The sequence below is a fragment of the Leishmania braziliensis genome, chromosome 23, assembly GCF_000002845.2.
Source record: "Leishmania braziliensis MHOM/BR/75/M2904 complete genome, chromosome 23".
NCBI lineage: Eukaryota > Euglenozoa > Kinetoplastea > Trypanosomatida > Trypanosomatidae > Leishmania > Leishmania braziliensis.
This window is the reverse complement of record NC_009315.2, coordinates 632,566-653,222: the sequence shown is the minus strand read 5'-3', so window position 1 is coordinate 653,222 and position 20,657 is coordinate 632,566. Positions and strand designations below refer to the sequence as shown.

The following is a 20,657-nucleotide window of genomic DNA, read 5'->3' as shown; positions in this document are numbered from 1 at the left end:
TCGAAACACAGAAAGGGAGAGAGTGGAAGAGAGCGGTGCCGTACTGTGGGCCATGCTCGGTAACGACGGAGCCCGACACTCTGGTGGGGAACTGAAACAGCTCCCACGAGCTTCTCTAATAATGGTCAACAAGGGCAGCACAGCAGGGACATGCAGCACAAACACGCACGAGCGTGCATACAAACGCCCCACACACCTATTCGACCACAGAGACGGGCGCATCACGGCACTAACACGGTATGACACATATGTTGAACCTGAGCACGCAAGCGCATGTGCGGGCTCTCCTCTTTCTCTCGGACTTAAATACTCAGGCGTGAGCACGGGTGCAAGAAGGCAGGGAGAAAGATCTGGCTCCGAAGAAGCAGCTTAGCGCACTTCGCCCGTCGCTCTCCTCTTCCCCTCATCCCTGTACAAGCCGCCGCCCTACTCCCGCTATTACTAGCAAAACACTCTCTTCACTATGAGGAAGCCGAGGGTGACGACGACGCGGGCTTCGGCAGCACCTCTACTTTGCAGATAGGACACGTTTTGCTCTGGGTCAGCCACTGGTTGATGCACACCTTGTGAAACGCATGAGAACAGTTGAGCAACTTGACACACGCCTTGTCCGTGTTGCTGGGCGAGGTAGCAGTGGGTGCTGCGTCGGCCGTGGCTGTGGAAAAGGTCCCGCTGAGCTCCTCTTGGCAGATGGCGCACGTGCCAGCCTCGATCGACGAGCCTCGAAGCGGCTTCATGCAGCTGTCCAGCAACGCCGGTGGTACGCCTTTGCTGACGTTACCTATGCGTTCCTCGAGCTCCAGCAGCTCCTCGTAGGTCATATCGTCGATGTCGTGGTCCAGCCCCATCGACTGCATCACGTTTGCCTGCTGCAGCACACCAATTAGGTTGTGGAGGTTCAGCATACCCTCCTCGAGGGCAGTGCGCTGGCCCGAGCCGCGGACCGGCTGCTGGAGGCCACTACCGCCGCTGCGAGTGCGAGCCTGTGGTGTGTGGTGCCCGGCAATGAGCCGAAGAATATCGAGAACGGTCGCCGGCGCCCCTGCCTGCTGCGGCGACTGACCCCCGAGGTGGTGCTGTGCGGGCGGCACCCCGGTGTTGCGACCAGGGACCAGTGGCATGCCGCGGAGTAAGAATGGCGGCATCTCAACTGAGAACCCCGTCTCTGCCTCCTCGTTTCCCTCTACCACCGCATGTCTATGGGAACCGCGCATTTCGCCCTCTGCCTCCACCTCCTCAGCATCGCCGATCATGTCAACGTAGTCGTCAGCGTCATTATCCGCCCGAGGGCCGTCCATCATGTCTACCTGATGGAGACCAGGAGGTATACCCGCACCAAACGTGAAGAGCGACCTTGCGGTGCCAAAGTCGCCTACAGTGAAACCTTGCATCATGCTCTCTTCAATCTCGGTGTGTTGCTGGTGGCGGATGATGTCATTCAGGACGTCTCTGCGCGTATTGGGCGTCATGGCTCGGAGGGATTCCCGAAAGTCCTCGTCTACCTCCAGTGCGTCCAGTTGCTGCTCTAGCACAAGATCTTGATGAGACTCCATCATCTCCTCCACGCTAATCGGCTGCGTTGATGAGCTATCTGCGTCGCTTATCTCCGCAACGCTGTGCGCAGCGGCGTATGACGCGTCGGCTGAGTTCCCTCTGCCTCGCTTCGGCATCTCCAGCCCCCCTCGGTTGGGTGCCTGTGCGTACACTCACGTGGTCCACAGCAAGGAAGACTCCGTGAGCAGTCGTGCAGCTCGCGAGTGGTTGCGGTCTACACGCCACGAGGTATATCCGTGTGTACTGTAAGACCTGCAGTGGGGACTCTGCCTCGGTGTAGTGGCAGTGGTGGCTGCTGAGAGGGGCGCAGCAGCGGCGGCAGCAAGAAGAATTACGCTGTGGTTGGAATTCACGTGACTGCGCCTCACACCGAGAGCGACGAACAGAAAGGCGCGCCAGAGGTGCCTAGCACTGTGCACCTGAAATAGCGAGGGGTAAATGAGCGACGAGAGCAGCAGCAGTGTATGGGGGAGGGAAATTGTCGGCGAGGGGGTCTAAGGGCAGAAATGACAGAGGGAAGAAGGAGTCTGGCGGCGGGGTCAAGCAGAGGACGGCGCATGTGGCGAAGGGAGAGTTCAGTAAATACGCACCCGTGCGCCTCGGTTGACGTGCTTGGCTCTACACGTACTGTGGACTCTTAAGCAAGAAAGGTAAGCAAGGAGGACACCTGCGCAAAGTTGAGAGAGGGAGTGGAAGGTTACGCCATGAAAGGGAGAGAGATGAGGTAGAGGCGGACACCGAGAGAACGAGAGGGACAGACGTGGGTGCCAGCGCCAGCGGCAGAGAAGAACACACGAGGGAAGAGAGAGAGAGGAGAGTGAACAGCTGCAAAGACGACGAGGTGGACGACGAAGAATGACGGGAGATGTTCGACTGCAAGCATAGAGAATGCAGACGAGTCTGAGAGGGGGTAGGGGAACGAGAGGCATAGCGCTGCACAGGCTTTCCCTCTGTCCCTACCAAGGATGAAACTGTGCTAGTGCCCAGAAAACCTGAAGGTTCGGAGTGACGAAGCCCCGGCGCTAAGCGGGGGGAAGGGGGGGGGGAACAACAGACGAAGAGAGTCAGGGCGGCAGAGAATCAGCCGAGTGGAACTTGCACATGAGCCACGCACACATACGCACACACACGCGCACACACACACGTGCACTGGCCAATCAACTTTCCAAGCTCCGCCATGCGCAGGGCTCTAGACGATTCGGTTCTGCAGCGCCTCCCGCTTTTTCTGTAGTGCAGCCTCGCGGCGTTCCTGAAAGTTCTCCATGATGCTGAAGTAGTCCGTCTCTTTCTCTGGCAGCTGATCCTCCCTGAACTGGCGGTGCTGCAAGCCACCAAACTGCTGCTCCCAGGTGTCGGGCAACTCCTTCTCCTTATTCTTCCAGTAGAGAAGCATAAAGACAGGGAAGATGATGCAGGCCATGACCTTGCTCAGCTCGAAGGCGCCCACAATGTTAAAGCCGTGGCGGGTGGTCGGGCGTAGGTAGTCAACAAGACGCTGCATACGAGACTTAAAAAGCGGCTTCTCACGCACCACAACACGCCGCGTCGCACCCTTCCGGGTGTAGGTGCGCGCATCGTAGTGGTCGATCCTGGCTGGGTCATTCATAGTGGAGCTATCCATACTTTGAAAAGGAGAACGAGACAAGCACTACACTGTTGACGGCGCACAACGATGTGGGGGGGAAGCTATGGGCAGAACGAAAAGCTGCTGCTATCCCGGTTTAGCGCTGCAAAGCACCCAGATGGTCGGGGCTTTGGGGGGCACGAGTACGTGTGAAGGCGCGGCGAAGGACGCTGCTGAGGGACAATGGCGCAGCCGCGGAAGTGGCGAGCGCTTTCACGTGGGGTGTGTGTGTGGGTGGGTGGGTGGGTGGGTGTCCCCGAAGAGAAACCCGTGAGAAAGACTCATATATGCACATGCGAGTAGAAAGCGGAAGAGAAAGAAGAACGCGCGAGATGCAGAGGAGATGGCAGACGAAGATGTACCGATCCACGAGACTCTCTAGGATTAAACCATGACTGAGCGACAGCGGATTCGTCGCTACACCGAAGAAACTCCTCGCGCCCACTAAACTGAGCAGACAGTCGCTCTGTGTGCCGCGGAAGCGCTAGTAGCTCTCAACAGCAACGGCACACTCGTACACCAGCGCAAGGTGTGCCGTTGCACTGATGTGTGCTCACACATTTGCTTCGGGTGTCTAACTTCGGCATTCTGTGAGCCTTTTTTTGATCCGCCTCGCTCAACGGCGCATCGGGTGGTCGACCGCGTCCTCAAAAGCGCCTGTGCGTATGTGCAGCGGCACATTAACGACACGCCTTTCTGCTTGGCTGGGCGCTGATAGACGGGGTCGATGGGGGGAGGGGGGTACGAGGCAGGATGTCGTGTAGCCGCCTCGGTACGGCTGTGTACACGTAGTAATTATCTACTTCAGGTGTCGCATGCCAATGGCGTGGTAATCCTCCTGAATCTTCTTCACACGCACCTCTCCAGCCGCCTTGGCATGTCGGGCAGCGCGTTGGCGCAGCACGTTGCTACGCTGCTCCACTGCAGCGTGGGCCTCAGTGGAGACGCGGTTGGCACGGGCGTTGATACGCTGGTCGCGCGCGGCAATCCGCGCCTGATACTCTATCCGCAACTCTAGCGCATGTATGTCATCTCCAGAAAAGCACTGTAGCTGCGGGCGCAGCAGCGCTGGCACGTACGGGAGTTCTCTGTCGCTGACGCGGCCACGAGAGAGGGGCGCCTCGCCATTCGCGCGCTTGTAGGAGGTGTTCGCACGGGGTGCGGTGTACGTGTCTACTGGAACAGCAGAGGAAATGGGTTGCATCGTGGTGCGCCCACTAAGGGGAAGGAAGAGCAGAAAATGTGCAGAGAGAAGAGAGGTGGTAGTGGTGGCGGCGGCGGCAGCAGGTGCCTGGTTGTCCTTCTCTCACTCTCTCGCTGCTTGCAGAGGGGAGGGGGGGTAGAGGCAAATGATCAGTGGTGCGACGCGTCTCTTGTGTGAGCGGGCATGACCACAGCACCACGGTAATCACGAAGACGGCAGAGCCACCAACAGTCGCAAAGATGAAAACAGAAAAGGAAGGGGAGAGGAGAGGAGAGAAGTGAATCCGAGAAGAGGCGCAACGTGTCGGTTGAGGAAGATGAGACGCATGGGAAAGTGAGTGAGTCAGCCTCGCCCCTCCCCCTCTCCTCGAGGGTTTGGTGCGTGCAGGTGCGTTACAACGCGAGTGAAAGGAGCGGAACAGGGGGGAGTCATGCTAAGAGATTCATCTGTCGAGCTTGTACATCTCCTCTGCCTCCCCACCAGACGCAACGCGCGGAGAGAGCGGCACACAAGCTTACCGAGGCCCCCCTCCCTCTTGACCATTGGCCTGCAGTTGTGTCCATCAATACTGCGCTCTTTGGGCGTGTCTGCGCCACAGTACCGAGTACAACGCGGCAGGCTCAAGGTGGGCTGTGGGCAACCACAAGCACAGGCGCAGAGGAACTCGTTCTACACGGCAGGCAACATGGATGAATGGCGGAGATGCCACATCTATCGCCGCAGAAAGAACGCACTGCTGCATGCCTTAGCGATTGCCTCTCTGCTTGTGTGGTGTGGAGTACATTCACTGTGATGTGCAGTGTGCCAACGCTGTCAACGTAGAGGGCCTCCTTCACGTTGATTGCCATGTGGTGTGTCGGGGCAGGGCCCGCCTGACGTGCATCCACCGGCCCTGGTGCACCACCAACCAGCGGGGTGCGGAGAAACTCCACACCGACCTTGTGGGGTGCCCACATCCGCGCTGTGACTGTAGGGCGACCGGGGCTGGCGATGGAGAGCGAGACGCAGGCATACGCGACGGGCGCCTGCAACCCCTCCGCGGCGGCACCCTCAGTAAAGGCAGTCACGATGAGTCGCAGTGAGCTGTGGGGCCGTGCAGCGCAGACAAAGAAATAGTCGAAGGGCAAGTTGAAGGCATGGCCAATGTCTAGCAGAAACTCGCCCTCAACGAACGGGCTAACATGGGCAAGCTGAGAACTAAACTCGCACACGATATGCGAGGATGACGGCGACGTGGGAAGCCGGTCGTACATCGAGGGGGCGGCAGCCTCGTCCTCGACAAGCTGGCAGCATACAAGCAGTGTCGACTCCGCAATGCCGACGCAGCGGTCGACTATGCCAAATATGTTGTGCTAGCAGAGGCCGCACAGCAGCGACGAGGCCTTGCGCATGACACTCGCCTGCGAAAGGAACGTGACTCCAAGGCCAGTCGTACGCTGCGGCCTAGACGACGATGCCAAGGTGCCCATGAGGCTTTCCACACCAGTGCGGTCGGCGGCGGCAGAGAACGACATGCTGAGGCCAAGTGTTCCCCCGTCCACGATGTTGCCGAGCTCTTTCCGACGCTGCTGGCGCAGATGCGCCTGCTTCTGCCGCCGCCGCACCACTGTCGGCAACGACACGCTCCACAGCGGTACCGTCATCGCCGCCAGCCGCAGCAGCAGCGGAAGGCAGAGAGGGAGCTCCGCTGGTGGTGGGGTGCGTTGGGAACGATGCTGCAGCGTGCGATCCTCCGTCGATGCCGCCACCATTGGCGACACTAGGGGCACCTTCTACGGGGCCAAGGGACGCAGCGCCTGGAAGTTGGCCGCGCACCAACAGTTCGCCAGCGGCCCATATAAGATACAGTCGACGGTTGGGCTGCTGATCACGTCGGTGCTGGCGCACTATGAGGTGGGTGCCCAAGAGGCTGGAGCCCGGCGACGGATCCAGCGGGATGTCCTCCTCAGCACGGCTGGTAAAGTCCTCCAGCGAGGGGGTCGGGGGTGAAGAAGAAAAAGAACAGCAGCCTATGGAGCTGCGAGACTACGTTGGACAGTGCCGAGTGTGGAAGGGGGGGGGCGGCCAGGGGCAAACGCCGGCGGTGCGCTCTCCTGACCCAGCGCAGCCGCACTAGTCTGAGCACACGACTTGTCAGGGCATGGAGCTGTCCCCGCCACCTCCCTAGGCGATAGACGCATCAAGTTCCTGTAGACACTCAGCGCCTCTACCGGAGAGAGTACCTTCCCATCCTACGCTACCGTCGCCTCCACAAGCAGTTCTGCCTTATCCCCCTCTACGACGATAGCCCGTTAGACAGTCACCGCGAACTGCAGCTACCTTAGCGGTACCCGTGATTGGTAGCGCTGGCTGCTGGCAAATTGAAGAAAGCTCACCTCCGCTGGCTGTCCACTGTGAAGGTGCAGATAACGTGAGAGAGCGAGAGCGAGAACCGACTCTTTTATGTCCGTGAAGGAGGGTCGATACAGGCAAAGGCGTGGGTGCGCATGCCCGGGTGTGTGTCCTCCTGTCGCAGCAAGAGGGATTGGGGAGGGGGCACTTTGAGAGCGCGTGCATGCACGCCCTCTTCTCTGCCCTGCTGCGCATGGGCAGCGCGCATGAAGGGGTTAAAGAGACAGCAGTCAGTGGCAAGAGAAGGGAGAGTGCAAACAGGACAGGGGCGGTGATGCAACAGACAAGAGAGACTCGTGCTCACACGAGAAGCACAGGCGGAGCCAAGGCCCTGTTGGAGAAACGCGAACATTCCGCCACGGCTAGGGGACTGTGAAAGCTCGAGAAGCAGCGAGGTCGAGACAGCGCCCCATTCTTTTCGTATGTCGGCGATCTGCTCCAGGACTGGCTGCTCGCGCGCAGTACCGCTCGCGGTGATTGCTACCGCAGCCCATCCGGAGCGAGGGAAGCAGAAAATGACGAAAGAAATGTGAGAGGGGCTGTGCGGTGTGGCAACCAGTGCGAAGGAGTCGTTGAGTAGACGACAAGAGAAGGACGTGAGCGGAGCAGCGTGCTCACAGGTGTACACGTGCACTGGCACACACACATTGAGCATGAGCTATGGTGCCGTGCGGGAGTAAATGTGCACGTGCCCAGCACAAGCCTGCAGGGAGGCTTCGAGCCCTGGGATGGGCCAGCGGTTCGATGCAACAACCCAACCACGCTCCAGGATGTCTACCAGCTTCTCCCGCAGCAGAGCGAGTGCGTCGGGCAGGAGGTACATGTAGAGCACGTAGGGAGGGCGTGTTGAGGGGTAGAAAGAGTCGGCGCCGCCCTGCACACAGCGGGGAAAGTGCACATCCACATCTATAGTGCGGAGGTCCTGAGAAAGAATGTGTGTCTCTATCGACACCGGCAACGACGACGGCGAGGCGACTGTGACAGAGAAGACAGACGCATTCGCCGCTGCAGTATCCAGAAGTGCATCATCCAGATCAATGCCTGTCACGATGATGTGCAACGGGACCGCGTGGTCCGGCGGCGGAGCATCGTCAGTGGTGCTTTGCAGATCGCACCAGTCTTTGCGGAGGTGCTGAGCCAAAGAAAGCACCGCTGTGGCGTCACCACACCCGAGGTCTGTAAGCCGCATTTCATATGGCCAGGGGACGGCACAGAGCTGATCGGCGCGGTTACGAGAAGAAGTGGTGGAATTATGTACAATCGAGCTGAGGTAGCACGCAGTGAGCCACTCCGCGAATGCCTCCATGTCCGCCTCGCTGGCAGCCACAAAAGGGGAGATAAAATTGCCATCGTCCCACTGAAATGGTAGATCGGCCATGTCCTTCTTGCCCGAGTATGTACGTGCGTAAGGCTAACGGATTACAGTGACGGAGTGAGCAATTAGTGATGAAGGGCTTCTCTGGTAGCGAACGGTGCATCAGCGAGAAGGATTGGCCACCGCTAGGCACGCCCACTCGCTCATGGAGACACACAAAGCAGAAATAGAAACGGTGAGACGAGTAGAATAATGCGCCACAGGCACGCAGTAGACTCCGCAGCCCCAAGCCACTCGGCACCACCAACATCAGCGTTACCACCTGCGACTAGATCCTGCAGTTCCGCTCTGAGTGCACCCACTCACGAGCAGAACACAGGCCTGCCAAACCCCAAAGCGCACCACTAAAAGAAGCGCGTGAGGCTGTCAACGTGGCGCCCCGCGAGCAACAGGGGGGTGGGGGGTAGGGGGGCAAACGACAAAGGAGACGTGGAAGCAGCAGCAGGCGTGTATGCGCGCCACCGCCCTTGTAGAACAAAAAGCGCTAGTCGTGGTAGACTGCAGTCTGTCAGAGGAAGGCGGCACACAATCCATCGTGGCGATCCTGCACTGCCTCTGCCTCCGATCTCATAACGGCGCGTTTGGCTTACACACAGCCCTTTGTGGGTGTTTCTTTAGAGTGAGGCGTCGCATCGCAGAGTACACCCTCAGTCGTGGCGAGGCGGCATCGCTGGGGCCTGTCACCCATGCAGGCATGTGCGCCGCTCAACTCGAAGCCGCGCGTAGGTGAGCTGAGCGGCGCTGGCCACATCACTTATCAGCGACAATGCGCGCCCCACAAAGCACAGCACAGCACGCGCACCTTCACGGGCGTGCAGAGGTAGGTGAGGAACGAGACGGGCGGCGATGAAAGAGGTCAGCGCGGGCCAACGGGTGGGCCTGCCTGTGTGGGAGGGGAAGGGGGGAGGGACCAGAGACGATGCCACTATACATCAGATAGTGGGGCAGGGAGGGAAACGTGCGCAATTGGAAACTCGCGAAGGAAGAAAATCGACACCGAAGAAGTGAACGTGGCTTAGGCGGGTGTGCATGAAGGGGTAACGAGAAAGACACTGGAGAGAGACATCTACATGGGGCCGTGACAAGGAGAGAGGGGGGAAGGGCGTCGGGGTGCCAGGGAACCGACGGCGGTGGCCGGGCAGCGGGGGTGAGTAGGGGTGGGGAGTTTGGTGCCGAAACCGCAGCAGGGACCCCGGCAGACGAACGCAAACGAGAAAAGCGAACACCACAGCCACTGCGAGAATGCGCAGAAGGAGGCGAAGAGGGAGTCCACAGAGGTCGCATGAAACGAGGAAGGAAAGAAAGTGAGGGGGAGTGGGGACTGCGGGCACCCCTTCTCTCTCGCGCCGTTGCTTTACTCCTCCTGCAGGACGGCTAGCACCCGCCGCGTGACGGCAGCGATGCTCTGTGCGCCGTCCACGACCCGTAGCTTGTGCTGAGCGCTCCAGTACTCCTCAAAGATGCTAAGGGAGGCATGGCAAGCAGGAGGAACAGGAGAGTGGCGACGCGCCTGCAGACAGTCGGTGGAGCAGCGTAGGGTAATCACTACCGAAATCTCCTGCCCCGCCGCCGCCTCGAGAGCCAGGGCCTCGGCGATGGTAGAGGGATAGCCGTCGAGTACGAAGAACACCTTCGACGAGGGAAGTTGCTCCCCTGGCGTAAACCCAGTGCCAGCCGCAGCTTGGCGCTGACGAGTCTCGTACTGCATGCGATTCACGATGAGTCGCACCACGAGATCGGGTGGCAGCGAGGCCACGTGCTGTGCGAGCGCCTTCTTGGCTGCCCTCAGCTCCACTTGGAGGGACTGAGGAACGTACACGTCCTTCGAACCGGGAAGCCGGCCACCGTTCAACGCATCCTGGACCAACGACGGCACGGCGCAGGGAACACCGCCAAGGAAGGCGGCGATGTGCGAAGCCTGGACAGACTTACCGCAGCCAGGCAGACCGGCGAGAAGGATGAGGCACGGGGTGACGAGAGGTGGTGCCGTATTAGCGGCCGCAGGTGTCGACTCCGCCCCCTCTCCCTCCATACGGTCTAGTGTTTGAAGCAGAGCGCGCAGGGGGCTTCGAGGGCGGGACTGCGCCACTGCCGCGACCAACGTTTCTGTGATGGACTGCACCTCACTGTTGGCGAGATGCTGCTGCGCCTGCTGCTTCTTGTAGTAGGCTGCTGACGCCATTGTGAGCGTGGGGAGGAAGGGCGTTGATGATCGTACAACCACCAGCAGTATCAGCAGCAGACAACCTCGTGTTCAAGGGTACGTATGGGTGAGTGAGAGGAGCACCAATGTATCGACCGACTCGATGGCAGCGTTTGCGCTCTTTTGCAAGCCAGTGGGTACGTCTGTGCTTGAGTCTGTCTAGGTATGCATGCAAGCATCCTGATGGAGAGGGCGGTAGACGGATGTGAAGAGCGGCCAGTGGGGAGCAGAGAGAGGGGAGAGAGTAAGCTGAAAAGGCACGCTCAAACTTCAGTAGCAGTCGTCTCCATGGCGCACCAACAAACTGTTCGCTGCATGAAGCGGTGAAGGGAAATGAGCAAAGCCGTCAATGGGCGCCGTTCATGGCAGACAGTGGCGACGAGAAGATAAACTCTACCCTGAGGGCTGGACAGAGAGAGAGGGTGATGGCGCAGGGAGAGGAAACGGTTCCATAGTGGATGACTGATGGGTGAGTATGCGGATGTGTGGACGCCTAGACCCTGAATGAATGACCAACAGACACACACACACACACCAGTGCTTCTACGAGGAAGTGCCGTGGAGGATGTCAGCAGTACCACACTTGAGCAACCGCAACGCGGAAACGAAGCGGGACTTAAGGAAGGCGTCTACAATGAAGCGGAAGGAGAAGACAGCGAGACAGCCGGCCTACGCATTGATGGGCGAAGTCGGCATGGGAAAAAGAGAGAGAGAGAGATGCGAGGTGAAGCTGTGGGAAGGGGGGGTAGCCGGTGTGATAATGGAGGCCAGGAGGAACACTACATACGTAATGCACCAGCCAACCACCCCTGCTTCAATCGTTTTCCCCTCTCTTCTCGCTCCCACCGGGATCGACTCAGTCAGCTTTACCTCACACACCGCCTCCTACCGGCTGCGTCGGCCTCTACTACTTCCTTTCCCCCCAACTGCGCCACGACGCAGCATCCACACCGTCACGGTGACATGTGCTGGCGGGTGTTGCAACGTAGAGAAAAGGAGCGCGAGACGTTGACAGAGGGAGCAAAACAACGAGAGTCGCGGCAGCGATCACCGGAGAAAACACGAAGACGCAAACCCGAGAAAGGAGAGGAAGAGAATACATCGAGTACGAGACAAGAGAGGAGAAGAGAAAAGATGAGAGTGGGGGGAACCAATGGCAGCGCTTTCAGTTGAGCAGCGGCTGGCCTACATCAGGAAAGACAACAGAAAGAGAACGAGAGAAGCACACCAGGACACGGGCAAATCACCTCCTCTAATGGGGACAAGCAGCGAACGCATTCGTGAGCACAGCAGCCCGCACGATAGAAAATATCTACGCGCATTAACAGATGAAGAAGAAAACCCCTTAAAACGCCCCCAACATTACTTGAGAACGCACGAGTCGAGCAGCGTGAAAATCTCCGGGTGGGTCGACATCCAGTCAGTGAAGGAGCGCCGCATGCGCTTCAACATGCGGTCGTACTCCTCCTGCAAATAAGCGGCAAAGACAATGAGGTTGAAGTAGCGCTTCAGGTAATGCACGCCAGCATGATGCGCGCGAGCGCGGTCCGATTCGACGGTGTCCGGCGACGAGGCGGCGATCGCAAAAGCCTCAATGGCAGTGCGCAAGTTCTGCATCTTCGAGCACACCTCGAGCACGAGGTCGACTTGATGCTTGGCGGTGCGGCCCTGCGCCAGCACGCGCTTCAGTTGCACAATGACGGAGTACTCGCCGCGGCCGAGGTCCGACTCCGCGCCTGCGTAGAGGAAGCCGCGGTAAGCATTGTGCAGCTCGTCGTAGTACTCCGGGGTTACGAGGCCGATGAGGAGACAGCAGATGACCATGCCCGTCGTGGTGCGGCCACGGCCCATCTGGCAATTGAAAACGAACGAGAGTGTCTCACGGCGGTCCAGGTGCTTGGCGATGCGCGGGAGAAGGGCACCGACGAGAAGGTCGAAGTCGCGAACCTCCGGGCTCTGCTCGTCCGTTACCGGCAGCCGAAGCATTTGGCACCGGAACTCCTTCACCAGCAGCTCATCGTAGACCTCGCGCAGCGTCTTCACAGTCTCCTCGCTCGCCAGTTCCCATACGCCGACGAGCTCGCCCGGGTTGCCCTCGTCGTGGACGAGGAACTTGCCGTCGTACTGCGCCGCCTCCATGAGCACGTCACGCTTCAGCTCGTACTCCACCAGTTCGACCTTTTCGGTCTGGATGCCTGTCAGCTCCACATTCACGTACGGGGCCGCCAAGTCGCGGAAGACAAAGGGCCGGTCGCCAACATACAGGATGGGCTCTTCACGCAAGTTCACCCACACCACAGAGCCGCGCAGTGGGCACTGCAGTCCCTCCGGCTTGAAGGCTGGTTCGAAGAGTCGCGGTGCCGCGAAGCCAAGGTACAGCTCCGAGTCGTTGCTCTGCCCTTGATACGCCTGCAGGGGTTCGCTCGAGGCGCCCAGTAGTGAGAGCACATTGTGAATGCCCATGAGAGTCGGGATGGCGACGCCGTAGACGTTCACAAAATCGACCTTACGGAAATTGGGTGCGCCGCACAAGGCTGGCCGCAGTCCCTTCTTCTGGCAGCCCGGGAAGTGGTCGGCTTTCAGGCAGAAGTTGGCCGTGAGGACGTTACCGGAGCGGCGCGAGAGATCGGCCCTCATGAGGTTGTCGACCGCCACGTACTTGAGTGCCGCCTCGCCGCGGTCCTCGAGGTGCTCGATGATGTTCGACACCTCCGCGTGGGCAGTGACCCAGTCACTAAAGAGCAGCTCCCCAATCGTGAAGCCCTCCCCCTTCTGCGCGTCGAGGTACAGGCAGGAAAGCAGCACAAGCAAGTAGCAGCGGAGGCCATGCAGAGCATCCACGATGCACTGGGGCTTGTTGTTACCGAGCACCCCAATGCGCTTCTTGAGTAAGTCAAGCGCATGCAAGATGTTCCAGCGCTGGCCACGGCCGCCAAGCGAGATAACGGCGTCCACCGTGCGAAGGAGGCTGCCGGCTGTCAGCATCTGGCAGATGGTCGAGGCGAGAAGCAGCTCCACGTGGTGCTCCGGGATCTCCTCCGGGGCCACGTCCGCCCTGGCCGCCACCTGCGCGTCTCCGATGAGTCGGTCCGTGGAGCCGGCGCGCAGCAATGTCGCCACCTCCTCAGTCGTTTGTAGCGAGCGCAGGTTTCCAAGTCGGCTAGCGCGGAACAGCGTCAGGATGTTAAGTGCCACGGTGGTGCGCGTCGTGCCGGCTGAATCGTTGATAACGATAGCGTCGTGTTGGCTGATGTCTACCTTGGCCAGGTAGTGGAAGAGGGGGTCGACGTCGCTCGCCAGCAGCTGCCCAGAGAAGGGCATCGGAATGCGGGTATAGCAGACGCCCGTTGCCTCGACAAACTCCTCCATCGTGCTGCGTGGGGTGCGCACGGAGACGACCTTGACGCGCAGCACCTCCCGCTCACCCGCTGTCGTCAAACGGTGCAAGATGATGAAGCCGCCGTTGTCTTGCGCCTCCAGCAGCACATCGCGCCGAAGACGATCCTCGATCTGCTCCATCGCCTGCACGGACGCGTGCATCGTCGTGCCGTGCTCGGCCGAATCGTGTGAAGCATCGTAGTCGGAGAGCGTGTAGGTCACGTCGTTGATCAGTACCATCGGCTCGGCGCGCAAGCTGATCCAGTGTATGGAGCGCACGTGCGGGAACGTACGACGGATGTCACACACAAGTTGATCGCGCCCCACTTCTCCAACACGGCCACACGTCAGCACTGGGACCCCCGGCGCGAGCTGACGCAAGGCAATAACCTCAGAGCGGGAATGGTTGCTCACCGGCAGGCTGCACAGGATGCGGCCGGTGCTCAGTACGTTACCGCGGCGGTGGCGGATCGCGCGCAGCGCGTCGGCCTCGGGGCCGCTTGCGAACGGAGAGGCCACCCGCTCCAGCTGGAGCTGGTCACCGAGCTTCTCCCGCACACTGGCGATGAGAAGCTTCATTTCGGGGTTCTCGTTCAGCCACTGCGCAAAGGACGCGTGCGTCGAGTAGTTCCACAACCGCTGCTCGCAGTAGTAGGAGAAGACCAAAAAGAGAGCATACACCTGCAGTCGCATCTTCGCCACCTCCGAGGCTCCATCCATGCCAGAGAAGGCCTCGTTGATGTGATCCGCCATGGAGTACACCTTGTCGGCAAGCTCCATGAGGATCATGAGGCGGCGCTCGTGCAGTTTGCCGTCAGGGAACAGCGACACCAGCTTCTGGATCGTACGGTACGACGGCGCGCTCACCTTTTCGCGCAGCACACGCAAATCAACCGTCACATCCTTTACGCAGAGCTGGTAGAAGCGAACGATGTTGGCTATCTGCATCATCGAGCTCGTGCGGCCGCGACCGGACTGGCAACTGAAAACGAACACCGCCTTCGGCTCCTCGAGGCACGCATCCAGCACGAAGTCGAAGTCCTCTGGCTGCGGTCCAATATTCTGCGTGATGGGTCGGCGGAAGTACATGACTTGGTGGTTCGTCTCCTTCTCCAGGCGATGGAAGACCTCGGCCAGCGTCAGTACCTCGCTGCGGTTGGCGGACACCCATTGGTCTTCCATGCTACCGCCACGGTTCTCAAGGTGCACACTGACGTTGCCGCCATTCTCGTACGCCTCCTGCAGCACCTCCTGCTTGAGTTTGCGCTCAACGCACTCAATGCTTAGCCCAGTCACGTTGGGGATGATGATAGGCTTCAGCGGATCGGCGCGCTCGCGGACAATGTAGGAGTTATCGTTGATGTAGACAAGTGGCTCCTCGCGCAGGTTCACCCAGATGATGGGGCCCTCAACGTGCGCGCGGCGCAGCTCATTCACAATCGTGCGCACCGCACTCGCGTTTGCCTGGGCAACACCTGCGATGTTCAGCTTCGGCACAATACGGAAGAACGGCGCCCCAGCAATCATGCCAGTTGAACCCTGCCGCGACCGCAGTGCCTCCTCCAAGTCACGCTTGAGAATGTGTTTCGAGGAAAGCACGTCGCCACGACGCACACTGGCTGTCTCCGCCGGGGACGGAAGCGGGACATCTGGACGGTTCGCCAGCATCTCCATAATCGCCAGCGCGCTGTCCGTCACCTTGGCCACACTACACGAGCGCATGGACATGCGACCCAGCGCCAGACTCGTCATAGACATCTCGCTTGCCTCTCGGAGATCCTGACTATTGCAGGAAGCCCGCGGAGGGCGTAGCTGGCCGCTGTTGCCCACGTGCGACATGCTGTGGCCGTTGACCGCGTCCGCTTCGCCGCCGTCAACGCCCTCACCGTCGGCACTGTCTCCGCACTGCGCGTTCAAAAAAGCTACGGTTGAGAAGGCGGTGTTGCTGTCAGTGGTCACCGCTGGGCACATCAGGGGCGAGCGTGATGTGTGCGGCCGCCCCCTCTGCCGCTGACGCCGATTACGCTCCTCTGTGTGCTGACGACGCTGCGTTAGGCTCTTCGCGAAGTCTTCGGCTGCCATCGCACGCTCGTGAACCTCTGCGTCGGAGGTGGCCTCCATGACTGGGGGCGGCGGGGGGTAGATATGGCCAGCTGAGCTCCGCGACGGTTCTGCCAAGTTCTTGCGAATATCTCTGTTGAGGCGGTCCAGCCGGGCTTCGCGCACTGCCGATTCCTTTTCTAGTGCGGTGAGCAACGCCTCCTCGCTGTCGTCGAGTCGAGACCGCGCCGGAGAGCCCTCTTTAATGTGCGGCTTCCCAATCAAGTCGCTGTCGTCGCCGCCGAGGCAGCCGCCGTTGGGACAGCGCGCGTAGAGGGCTCCGCTGCGCACTGAGTGCATACACAGCTCGGTGATCGGCACAGGGATAGAGGCGCGCGGATTCGTCGCGGCCGTCGTAGCACAATCAGCTGGTGCGCACCTTTTACAGCCCTCGCGAGGTGGCGCAGCGCTTTTGGCATCGGCAGCAGTGCGAGCCTTTTGCTGGATGGCTATCGCCGTCACGGCAGCAGGGGCAGTTGCTGCTGGTCGCTTGGATGGGCTGGAAAGGAGGAAGGTCGGGCTCTCCGACAGCACACGCGCCTCTTTGGGAGTCAACGTCGCTGCAGAAGAGTGGCGCCGCAGGCGCGACGATTGTGCGTTCAGTAGCAGCCTCAAGTCGCGCAGCTCTTCCTCTTCGGCCATTGACACCTCTCGGCTGTGGAAGCGGCATTCTGGCTGCGGACATCCACCACCATGTTGCGCAGCGGCGGCGAGAGGTGGCAACCCAGGTAAGTTGTCCAGCGAGTCGATCGAGGGGGTGATAGGGTTAGGCCCGAGATGTTGCCCGGAAGCCGGTGTTGCAGACTCTGTGGATGGCAAGTCTCTGCCGAGGGTAGCTGGTGCACTTCCTGGCGTCTCTCTCATGCTCTGGTCAGCTCCACCGTGCAGGGGTGCGAGAGAACCATTGCTACCTGTGACCAGTGGGGACCATGCCTCCGGCGCTGAGAAGAGCCGCACATTGCTACACAGGGGCGACACGACAGGTGGAAGGCGGTCACCCGCAGTGGCGGCGGTGTCAGCCATATAGGTGCCCCCCAGAGGCAGGGGCTGCAGCGGCGATGTGAATGCAGTTGTGTTCGCGAGGCTCTCCGAGAAGCTGACTCACTTGCCTCCGCACACGTATGGAAGTGATCGGTCGAGAACGAGCAGCGCAAGACGGGAGAGGAGGCGGTTGAGTTGCAGCCACAGGGAAGGAGCGGAAGTACGTGGGTGTGCAGAGACACGTGCGCAGGCAGTGCAGGGAATATGGAGTCTCCACGCAGGGGGTGCAACTAAGGAAGACGAGGAAAGAGAGCGCAACAGAGCATCGCTGTGCTTGGGCGGAGAAGTGGCTCACGTCCTCTCCTCTGCCTTAGCGGCTTACCTCCGCAATCCTGTGGCACACCTACAGGAGTGTGTAGAATTGGGGTGCTCCGTGGAGGGACTGGGGGAGGGCAGGTCGGGGTAGAGCAACAGAGAAAGAAAAGCGCACGAGGGAAGCGGCAACACGACTGTACGTCGGTCTATCGGCGGGTGGACAGCCCTCTGTATGAGTAAATGAGGTGGTGGGGGGCTGTGTACCCGTCTGCTGCAGCCATGTGTTACCTCGCGAGGGAGAGGAAGGAAGCCGTGCAGTGGTGCGTGGGTGTGAGTACTGGAGGCAAGAGACTGCGGCAGGAGTGAGGTGTAGTCGCGAGGACATAACAGGAGAACGCGGGACAGAGAGTGAGAGGGGTAATGCGGAGGGCACATGTAAAGGGAGAATGAGCACAGGGGAGACACAGAGACACAGCCAGACCAAGGGAGAGGAGACAGGGAAGAAGAGCCCCAGACAATGCGCCGGCCAGCCTGTTCGCCTGGCCTCTCTTCTGTTGCACTGTGAAGCGGCGAGCAACCAAACGAGAATACGGCGCTCCAGGTGGAGATGGCGCAGGGGCTGAGCTAAAAGGGGGCCTGAGTGTGCCACCACCAGAGGTCGGCCAGCAGCGGCAGGGGGGGAGGGAGAGGGGGCTGCCTGGGTTCCCCGCACAGGATGGACACTGGACCCTGAGGTGCTGCGCACTGAGGTGGCCTGTGGGGGGAGAGAGGAGAAAGGAATTGCCACTCGACGCGCACTTGCAGGTAAGCAGAAACACGCTACTTGGTGCGGAAACTCAGCTACGCATCGCGCCCCGGTGCTCTATACCTCGCCCTCGCAGTGCCTTGCGCGCGGTCGCAGAGACTCAGCGAGGGGTGAGAGAGGCAGCAGATGATAAAGAAACAAGCGCGGACGTCCGAACAATAACGCAGTGCGTTGCGCCCGTCGCTTTGCTCGGTTGGAAAGTGCGAGCGGCGCATCCACCTCGCCATCGCCCCAACTACCGCTCGTAAGAGAAGAGGTGATGGTGTCGTGTGGCCTGCGGGAATAGCGGCTGCACCTGACTCGATCAGCGAGGCATCTCATGAGTGCCACGACACCGCAATAACACTCCTCGATGACCATTTCGCAGTCGCTGTAGCAACTCCCAGGCGTGGCTGCGGGACTTCGGCGAGGCCCGCTCACGCTCGCTAGAAAGAGCTCTGCGGACAGTTCCGCCATGCGATCGAGCGTACTGACGCCTCGAATAAGCAGGAAAACGTGCTGTACCCACAGGTCCGCGACGCGCAGGCCGATAACGCACATGCCAGCCGGCACCCACCACCAGCTGTGGCCCCAGTCCTGGCACATGGCGCTGCACACGTATGCGGTAACGAAGAGTGTCGTGTTCACCGCGCAACACGCCGTTGAGTAGAAGCAGCACAAGAAAAAGTACTTGTAGTTGTGCCTGCCAATGCAGTTGTTGAGGAAGTGGCAGTGGTGGTCCATGTCAAACACGCAGCGCTGACATGCACGGCAGTGATGGCTGCCGTCCGGCTTGTACTGGTCACACACACAGCAGAACCGCAGCGACCCATCAGCCTCGTAGTCGAGCACCAGGTGTGGATTCACAGTGGATTCGGCTGCGGGAACGGGTGTGCGCAGTCGATGATGCAGAGATGACGCCGTCGGTTCTGCATCGCCGTTGGTCGGGGAACGGTGAAGCCCAGAAACGCTGGTGAGCTCCAGATCCGGTGTGATCACAGCCGGTGTTGTGGAACCAGAAGCTGAGGAGGACAGAGAGCTGCAGGAGGAGGAGACGGTAGCGACGGTGGTAGTCGTCGTTGCTTCTGAGGAGGATGGCGTAGAGGAATGCGGTTTGCTAAAGGATGAACACTCTCTTTGTGGCCCTGCAGATCCTGAGCAGGGGACTCCTGCATTAGCGGGGAGCGCCGCAGCGCTTGCCATATTCACTGAGACCGACGCAGCAGCAGCAAGGGCTTGTGTGCCCAAGGCTGCACGACTCCCCGCTGCTACTAGCGACCGTGGAGAGAAGGGTTGTGGTGGCTTCGGTGCAGTCATCACGAAGCTGCCGTCGCTCGAGGCCTCAGTTGAGGCTGGCAACCATCCTAGTGTCGCTGCAGACGGAGGTGGTGACCCGAGAGACGTCACGAGTTCAGGGTTTGATGGAAGCCACATGGACAGCGCCTGCTGCTGCAACACGCACATCTGGTGAGCCCACCACGCCTGCTGTGCCTGCAGAGCTTGCGCTGCTCGCTGCCGAGCTGCAACGCCTTCTTCTCGAATCCACTTCTGCTTTGCCTGCCACGTCAGCTGCAAATGGCGCTGCCGCTCAGCATCGGTACGCGGTGCGCATCGCCATGGATTCGCTGGTACGTACCCAGCGCACGTGAAGATGACGCGGAGAAAAGACCAGTACATGAGCGCCAACAAGAAATTTCCGACAATGAGAGCACAAGCAGCAAAGGTGCCCGTAGCGGTGTGATGGAGTACATAGCGCGACTCCTCCACAGTCCTCGCAGCCTCCAATAAGAGCACCTCAGTCGTATTTGCTTCCCTCACGGCACGAAGAAGTCGAAAGAAGAAAACGTTGTAGCCCCAGACGAGAAACGTAGCAGAGATGAAGATCAGCAGCGGTAGGCGGTAGGCAGCGAGCACGCTCCACAGCGCACGCCACGACTGCACTCGAGGTGCAATGTGAATATTGAGGACCACCATCACACACACACACACACCTGCAACCACAGCAAACGATAGCACAAGACGGATGATTGAGTTCACAGAAGAGAAACTAAGAAGTATCCTAGGAGCACGCTTGGTATGTCAGTCTAGGTCTCTGCTGGCCCCGGCCACCTCACCGCGCATGGCATCCCAGGGTCCAGCACCGCCCCCCCCCTCTCAGCGCGGGGAGGCCCAGCAGCCTGCCTTCAGGTAGACGGCTGTGCAGACTTGCGGTGTTGGCAGAAAGGTCTGGGGTGGCGCTCTGCCGAAGGTACTTGCGCTGATGATCTGATCCCGCAGCAGCTCACCACGAATCGCTGCCGATGATTCAACACGAATTTTATTCACTGATTTGTTTGTGTTAGAACTGCACCCTGAGAGAAAAGAATGCGCGAGTCTGAGCGTCCAGAGGAGGCCCCTGCAGGCCCACATGCCCGTTTCGGACTGCCGCACCACACATGCAATAAAAGAGAGTAGTTCGAAAGAGAAGGGGTATAGCGAGAGAGAGAGAGTTGGGGGGGGGGGGGGGGGTATGTGACATCAGCGTCGTGACGCAGCTCTCATCTAACACCTCGAGGAAAGGCTGCCACGCCCCGTATCCCTGCGTGCGTGTGGACCTGCCACATGGCCGAAACTGCACAACGCTTCGCTTTGCTTCAATTCCTTCTCACTGATTTGCTCTACTTTGGGGGGATTGCCCTTGTGTATGGATCTTGATGACCCCCGGCCGCCTCACCGCGCATGGCATCCCAGGGTCCAGCACCGCCCCCC

General features: G+C 60.0%; 7 protein-coding genes and 1 pseudogene across 8 annotated transcripts; all 8 read right to left on the bottom strand.

Annotated features, from left to right (window-relative positions):
- Positions 1–461: 461 nt before the first annotated feature.
- Positions 462–1,670, bottom strand: LBRM_23_1630 (conserved hypothetical protein; the record flags this gene model as incomplete). The annotated part of the gene is made up of 1 exon (XM_001565184.1): positions 462–1,670. One exon carries the CDS (start codon positions 1,668–1,670, stop codon positions 462–464), a length of 1,209 nt encoding a protein of 402 aa, XP_001565234.1.
- Positions 1,671–2,743: 1,073 nt separating this feature from the next.
- Positions 2,744–3,175, bottom strand: LBRM_23_1620 (conserved hypothetical protein; the record flags this gene model as incomplete). Its single annotated transcript, XM_001565183.1, has 1 exon — positions 2,744–3,175. One exon carries the CDS (start codon positions 3,173–3,175, stop codon positions 2,744–2,746), a length of 432 nt encoding a protein of 143 aa, XP_001565233.1.
- An 802-nt stretch (positions 3,176–3,977) lies between these two features.
- LBRM_23_1610 (conserved hypothetical protein) lies at positions 3,978–4,382 on the bottom strand (the record flags this gene model as incomplete). Its single annotated transcript, XM_001565182.2, has 1 exon — positions 3,978–4,382. The coding sequence occupies one exon, from the start codon at positions 4,380–4,382 to the stop codon at positions 3,978–3,980; it is 405 nt and encodes a 134-aa protein (XP_001565232.2).
- Positions 4,383–5,002: 620 nt separating this feature from the next.
- Positions 5,003–6,407, bottom strand: LBRM_23_1600 (annotated as a pseudogene). Its single transcript is given in 2 exon segments — positions 5,003–5,824; positions 5,826–6,407. Coding segments are annotated over 2 exon segments (1,404 nt in total).
- A 1,024-nt stretch (positions 6,408–7,431) lies between these two features.
- Positions 7,432–8,151, bottom strand: LBRM_23_1590 (conserved hypothetical protein; the record flags this gene model as incomplete). The annotated part of the gene is made up of 1 exon (XM_001565181.1): positions 7,432–8,151. The coding sequence occupies one exon, from the start codon at positions 8,149–8,151 to the stop codon at positions 7,432–7,434; it is 720 nt and encodes a 239-aa protein (XP_001565231.1).
- Positions 8,152–9,502: 1,351 nt separating this feature from the next.
- LBRM_23_1580 (hypothetical protein) lies at positions 9,503–10,330 on the bottom strand (the record flags this gene model as incomplete). The annotated part of the gene is made up of 1 exon (XM_001565180.1): positions 9,503–10,330. One exon carries the CDS (start codon positions 10,328–10,330, stop codon positions 9,503–9,505), a length of 828 nt encoding a protein of 275 aa, XP_001565230.1.
- A 1,383-nt stretch (positions 10,331–11,713) lies between these two features.
- Positions 11,714–16,852, bottom strand: LBRM_23_1570 (conserved hypothetical protein; the record flags this gene model as incomplete). Its single annotated transcript, XM_001565179.1, has 1 exon — positions 11,714–16,852. One exon carries the CDS (start codon positions 16,850–16,852, stop codon positions 11,714–11,716), a length of 5,139 nt encoding a protein of 1,712 aa, XP_001565229.1.
- Positions 16,853–17,987: 1,135 nt separating this feature from the next.
- LBRM_23_1560 (hypothetical protein, unknown function) lies at positions 17,988–19,883 on the bottom strand (the record flags this gene model as incomplete). Its single annotated transcript, XM_001565178.2, has 1 exon — positions 17,988–19,883. The coding sequence occupies one exon, from the start codon at positions 19,881–19,883 to the stop codon at positions 17,988–17,990; it is 1,896 nt and encodes a 631-aa protein (XP_001565228.2).
- Between the last annotated feature and the right edge of the window lie 774 nt (positions 19,884–20,657).